This window comes from Pelobates fuscus, chromosome 9 (assembly GCF_036172605.1).
Source record: "Pelobates fuscus isolate aPelFus1 chromosome 9, aPelFus1.pri, whole genome shotgun sequence".
In the NCBI taxonomy this organism is placed as follows: Eukaryota; Metazoa; Chordata; class Amphibia; order Anura; family Pelobatidae; genus Pelobates; species Pelobates fuscus.
The window spans coordinates 124,171,991-124,179,091 of NC_086325.1; the positions used below are offsets into that span (position 1 = coordinate 124,171,991).

Here is a 7,101-nt window from a genome sequence, read left to right on the forward strand (position 1 = left end):
AAAATGTATATGCACTTGAATGGTGTAAAACAGATATGCATCTAATCATATGTAAATTAGGGATTTCTGTGGTTAGAGCCTGAAAGATCAACCGTGGCCTTTTATCCCTCACAGGGTGGCAAGTCATGTACCTTTAAGTTATGTAATAACATCTATAACCCAGGACAAGCATGAGAAAAATGTATACTTCCTGGTTACAAAAAAGAAGTGGACACATCCTTATGAGGTATATACAAAGATACATATCTGTTTTACACTGCCATTGTGGTTAAATTACAGCATGTATGTTAAGTATGGAAATAAGACTTACAGACTGTAGAATGCAGAGACTGACGGTCACAAAGAGTAACAACAGGCATTCTTCAAAAACAAAGAGTGCTTTCACTTGTGTCATCGTGTTTCTTCTGGTTACTAAGCCTATAGCCTAGTTTAGGATCAGGGAATGATTATTTCGGCTATCAGGGATTAAAAATCCTAGACCCAGAGATGCCTTTTAACAGTTCAGGGCACATTCATTGTTTGTGCATTTCTTTAATCATTACTATGGATTTTATTATTTTACAGCATTTACTTCCCCCCTTTCCCTGTCTGTGCTGCAATTTTGAGTGCTATAAATCAGTTGTTTTTTGAACAAATCTCAAGCTTCTCTCCAGGCTGCACAGCCAAGCAGTTTTCACTTCTCAGAAAAGTTGATCAGCCACAGGTAACTGAAATGTTTACCTTTGCATTGTAAAGATTTAAACTACATTAAAATAAAAATAATTAAAAAGTAATTTTTCCTGTTAAAAGCAAGGTAGTAAACCCAGTAAGTAAATTTCACGAAAGGAAGACCCAAGCATATCTTAATTTACACAATTTCTAGCTAGCATATTAGTACAGTGAATAAACTTAACTATCTTACTATTGAAAAAGGATCTTAAAGGGACACTCCAGGCCCCTAATGTACTTCAGCTTTCTGAAAAGCTGTATTTGTAAAGAGTGTGTCCTCTTTATTTCATTTTGAAAAAAGGGCAGATTTTTAGAAAAATTGGCACTTTAAAAAATTAACCTGGTTACACCTCCTGAAGACAACCAGTCCCGTTACTTCTTGCTTTTGTTAGCTCAGTGGAGCTAATCAAGAGGCAGGCAACTGTCCAGAGCACCTGCCTTGCAAATACTTAATTCAGCTGCATTGGGAAGTCTGTGATTGGACAGCTACAGATAGTCTGGACAGGGTTAGAAGTGGAAGGCTGGTAAAGGCAGCAGACAAGAGATCTACAGATTCTGTAACACGTTTTTAGATATATCCCCAATGTAAAAGTGCATAATCAACTGCATGCATAGTTTCATTTGGGGTACGTTAACTAAACTGTAATTTCTATTTATTTTGTATTTGGGCAGTGGAGTTTCCCTTTAACAGGCACATTTAAAGATGGCCAGTCTACTTCAAGTAATTTGCTAGAAAAGCAAATCATCTCTACAATCAAAATGAAATGCATGTATATAATTGTAGAGAAGGACAGGTGCACCTCAAGCCATTAGAAACAAAGCAACAATGTCACTGTCATGGGTCAAGTTATGCAAAGACCACAGACAGTTACAGAGCTCCTTTAAGGTCAAAATAGCCAAATTGGAAAAAAAAACTTCGTAAGCCAGATTTACTTCCAGTTTGGCTACTTTGGCCTTAAATTTGAATTCTCACTTTAGTCAATAACATTGGTGTCTGGGTTCCTGAGTGTCTCATAAACCTTCAGTGACTATTATAATTGCATAGCGCACACATTGCAGTAATATATATTTTCCTGTTTCTTTTTTTGTTCCAGAGCAAAGACAATGGTTGTCTGCTCACTGACATTTTAGCTACTGTTAAATCCAACACAAATTCACTCAGTTACTAGGGCCCCCTTTCCAGGTTACTACAGAATGCAGACCATCCCAGAAATGTGCTGCACCAGATCATCAACTCTCCTGTTTATCTTATTATTACTCTCAGCCACGGGGCTGAGCCCCGCACTGCCAGGCTCTGCTCAATATAGAGAGCTTCCCAGCTGAGAGGAACCCGAGACTGGAGCTCAACGGGCCCCAAATAAGTTCAAGCGTTACGGAATGGTTTGACTACATACACTGCACTTCTGGCACCATAATCAAAACAGTGTGTTGTAGTGGTTATAGTTCTTAAGAATGTTCCTTTAAAAAACCTGATAATGTAATTTTATATACACATATGTAGAAATGTGACATTCTCGAACTTCAGTAACTTGGAATTAGGTAGTTTAAGGAGAGAAAATAATTACATTGAGCTGATGTTCTTGATATAAACAGTAATTAAAGGGTTACTCCAAGCACCTAAACAACTTCAGTGATTTCAAGAGGTGTTAGGAGTATGTATTTGCAGCGTTACACCTTGAAACACTGCATATACAGTTATTGTTTATTGTGCGCTGGCCTGCCAGGGGCTAGTTGCAGGCAGCATAATGTCAATTCTGGGCATACAAAATGTCTTTCATCAGCTTCCACTGCAGAGCGCCTGCAAGCATAAAATAGCCTTCTCCTCCCTCCCTCCTACTATGCACTTCCTCCATTGAAGATTTTTTTTTTTTTTTTTAAATTGCTCCTTGTCTCCACGCCGGTCCAGAGAGCACACAATGTGCTTTGAGCCAACAAATCAGTCCAATCACAGGTTTCTCTATTAGAAGCATGTGATTGGACCTGTCACAGCTGCAATGACATATCACAAAGTCGTAGAAAGTGACTCTGGGAGCTTTGCTTATCACTGGATTCCAGGTGAGTAATAGCTTTAACTTTATGTTTCCTATTTTGGGGGTAGCAGACCTACATTATACATTGATAGATACAGCATGAAGAAAAGTGTTTGAGTAGCACTTCAACAGGTCTAGACCTTAACCCTGAATGTGTGGTACATACCTTGAAAACAATCCCAGCAATTGTGGTTCCGGTTTTTCGAGCAGCAGGGAGCTTATGTACTTTCTGAATAAATTCATTCTCCAAATGAATATTTCTAGAAAAGAAAAATATGAAACATTGAGTGAATGTTTCACCAATATCACTCATACTTGAGATCTCCTGATCAAGACCACTGAAATATCCTCAAAGCTAGACCTGATATCCGCTGATATATGGAAATAAAGTGTATGATTTACACAGGGAATTCCATCACTAAAATGCAGTAACAAAACTAACTGTAAACATGCCTCGGTAAATGTTGCCCTCTGGTGAAACACTAGCCAAAATGGCATTCATTTCTTTCTGGGATCCTTGACAGTGTATATAAGGTTCACAATGAAAGCATGAAAATACTAAAATATCATTCTAAACAATATTTCATATTACCTCATACTTCTGTTAACGTTGTCAACATTTTATGACCTGAAATATTTTTTTTTTTATCACAAATGGGGTATTTATTAAATTGTTTATTTTAATGGCCTATATGTTGATCTTTCCAGTAATCTTTTGATTGTAGTCCAACCTAAAACCAAACCATGACTTCTTAGACTAATTAGAAAGCACCAAACAATGGGCAAAGCTAATCCTTCTATTTATTGAATGGCAAACAGCCCTATCCTAGTTACCCATCAGCTTTATATTTTGTTTAGACTGTTTCTGCTAGGGCTTAGTTCAGTCAATTCATTCTGCCCTGTGTATGGCTCTAGTCAAAGCCCTGAGTCACACCACCATGTCTCTTCCCTCCATGTCTCCCCCATTCTCTCTGACGCCTAGCGTCCAGCATTTATCTCCCTCTGTACACTCACTCCCTTTAACACACTCTATATCTCTCGCTTGTAACCCTCACCTCCTGCAATTCCCAAACTCGAAGCCACCGGTGGGAGCACTGCGCACAGTCACGGCCGCCATCTTTCTTGAGTGAGATGCAACTTCCGATGCCGGGAAGAAGAACAGGGACACCTTCCGGCTGTTCGATTACATGCATGACAATAAAGTTCTTACAAAAGAGAAAGAAAAAAAAAAAAAAAAAGAAACGCACACGCTCCTTAGGTCACGCGATTCTTATTGTTCTGTGCTTGGTTACATTGCTGAATTTAGAACGTTTGAAAGGTTGACAGGTAGAATATGTTCTCACACCAACAAACATTTTAAATGGACACTTTATTTTTGGTGGTGGGCTATAATGAGAAACTGTAAGTGACTTACTAATAATTTAGTCACATAAAATGTGTACATCCTAAGTTTAGGAGGAAAAGTCCATATTTTCTAGGGGCTCAATACTATTTGTCTGTGAGAGCTTGTGAAAAACTAAAAATAGAGTAGGTAACACAGCTTTCAATAGCCTAATACAGGGGTTCCCAGTTAATTTTCCACATGGAACCCTTTGACATAGTGTATCAACATCGTGGACCCCCGCCCCCTAAAAACAGTTGCATAAACCTTTTTTTTGTGTGTCTGTGGGCCAAGGTGTATGTATCTGTCTTTGTATGTGCCAGTGTGTGTGTATGTATCTGAAACACAGATACACACACCTTGACACACTGTGGGTGTGTGTGTATATATATATATATATATGTATGTATGTATCTATCTGTGTGTCAAGGTGTGGGTGTCATAGTGTGTGTATCTGTGTTTGTATGTGCCTGTGTGTGAGTGTGTATGAATCTGACACACAGTGGCACACAGATACACACACACTGGCACATAGTGGCACATAGATACACACACTCCGAAACATGCACACCGACACACAGATACACTGAAAGAAACGCACACTGGCACATACACACACTGAAAGATACACACAGTTAGATATAGACACACTGGCACATACACTCAGATACGCATTGACATAGGTAAACACAATGACACATACACACAGATACAAAATGGCACATACACACACTCAGATACACACAGTGACACAGATATACACACACACACTGTCAAATACACACACATTAAATTTTTTTATAGTTGCAGTCACCCTCCTGTTGCAGACCGGTTGTCTGCAGGACTTGCTGGCTGAGGCTGGTTTGTGTGGGGGGAGCTGCTCACTGTCGGCTGCTGCCTATCTCCCTCCAGTGTGGCGTTTTCTATATGAAGCTGGGAGGAAATGACCGTCTGTCAGTTCCTCCCAGCATCCTATACTACGGGGACCCGGTCAAGCAATTAATCTGCTGCAGCGCTGACTGGATCCATTTGCAGCTATGCCCACCGGGCAACCCGATTTTCTTATTTCTGCCTGAGTGTGAATGAATCTGACACACAGATATACACACACTGACACATAGTGGCACACAGATACGCACACTGGCACACACACACAGATACACGCACACCGACACACAGATTCACTGAAAGATACGCACACTGGCACATACACACACACTCTATACACAAACACACTGAAAGATACACATGTTTGAAAGTAAGAAATATTAAAATGTATTAAAAATAGTGTGAGCGCTCCTCAAAAAATAATCAGGAGTATAAATAAAATAAAATACCGTATTTATCGGCGTATAACACACACTTTTTCTCCCTGAAAATAGGGGCAAATGATGTGTGCGTGTTATACGCCGATATACCGTATTTTTCGCTCCATAAGACGCACTTTTTTCCCCTCAGAATGTGAAGGTTTACTTACCTGTCTTGAAGCGTGGGCCGGTGTTCAGCGCGCACCGTGGTACTGGAACTTCAATTTCAGGTTCTGGTTTCCGGCGGGACTGAAAGGAAGTGCGCACTCAGTGTGCACACTTCCTTTCGGTCCCGCCGGAAACCGGAACCTGAAATTGAAGTTCCTGTACTGCGGGGCGTGCTGTGAAGCAGGCCCACGCTTCAAGACAGGTAAGTAATTATGGGACAAGGGGAGGGAAAGTGCACTATGGGACAAGGGGAGGGGGGGGGACACTATGGGAGGGGGTGAGAACACTATGGGATGAGGGGGGAACACTTTGGGAGGGGGTGGAGAATACTATGGGGGGGGGAGAATACTATGGAAAGGGGGGAACACTATGGGATGAGGGGAATACTATGGGAGGGGGGAGAATACTATGGAAGGGGGGGAACACTATGGGATATGGGGGGGGGACACTATGGGAGGGGGGGAAATTTCCTGAAATTTCCTTCTTAAAATGAGGTGCGTGTTATACGCCGATAAATACGGTAGTTATATAATTAAAACAATATTTTTACATTTTCTTACCGTTAAGGACCAGGGCTGTTTTTCCATTTCTACGGTGTTTGTCTTTAGCTGTAATTTTCTTCTTACTCATTTACTGTACCCACACATATTATATACTGTTCTCACAATTAAATGGTCTTTCTAAAGATACCATTATTTTCATCATATAATTTACTATAAAAATATATAAAATATGATGAACCCCAAAATCTAGTTTCTAAATTTTGTCCTGAGTTTAGAAATACCCAATGTTAACATGTTCTTAGCTTCTTTTTTTGTGTGCAAGTTATAGGGCTATAAGTACAAGTAGGACATTGCTGTTTCAAAATATATATATTTTTAAATGTATCAGTAGTGACATTGTAACACTGTTATCTGTCATAAATCTCTGAATCACACCTCACTTGTACATCTTGTATACCTCACTTGTATAACCCATAATTCTCATTCCTGGTCTATCATACGCTCGCAAAGGCAACATAACCAATCTGGCAAATGTCAATGTGACAAAACGGACAAACGTTATTTGACCCTGTAACTTTCAAAAACACTATAAAACCTGCTGTGCAGTTTTGGGCACCTGTTCCAAAGAAGGATATCATGGCACTAGAAAAAGTGCAGAGACGAGCTACAAAATTGATAAAAGAAATGGAGCATTTTAGTTATGAAGAAAGGTTAAAAAATTTAAATCTCTTTAGTTTGGAAAAATGGCGCCTCAGAGGGGATATGATAACATTATACAAATATATATTCAGGGCCAGTACAAACCATTATCTGGAAATCTATTCATAATCAGGGCTATACATAGGACACAAGGTCATGCATTTAGGCTGGAAGAAACTAGATTTCATCTAAGGCAAAGATAAGGTTGTTTTTTTTTTACAGTAAGAGCAATAAGAATATGGAATTATCCGCCTGAAGAGGTGGTTACTCCCAAGAGGTGGTTACCCCCAGATGTTTAAACAGCA

The 7,101-nt window shown here is 39.7% G+C and overlaps 1 protein-coding gene across 1 annotated transcript in view; it reads right to left on the reverse strand.

The window, feature by feature from the left end:
* Positions 1-3,888, reverse strand: part of PSMB7 (proteasome 20S subunit beta 7) — an 83,973-nt gene extending 80,085 nt beyond the window's left edge. The window contains exons 1-2 of the mRNA XM_063432362.1: positions 3,794-3,888; positions 2,905-2,998 (exon numbers count right to left, since the gene is read on the reverse strand). Of these exons, the coding sequence (XP_063288432.1) occupies positions 2,905-2,998; positions 3,794-3,855 (156 nt within the window). The 5' untranslated portion in view covers positions 3,856-3,888. The remainder of the gene's footprint in view (positions 1-2,904; positions 2,999-3,793) is intronic.
* Positions 3,889-7,101: the final 3,213 nt, after the last annotated feature.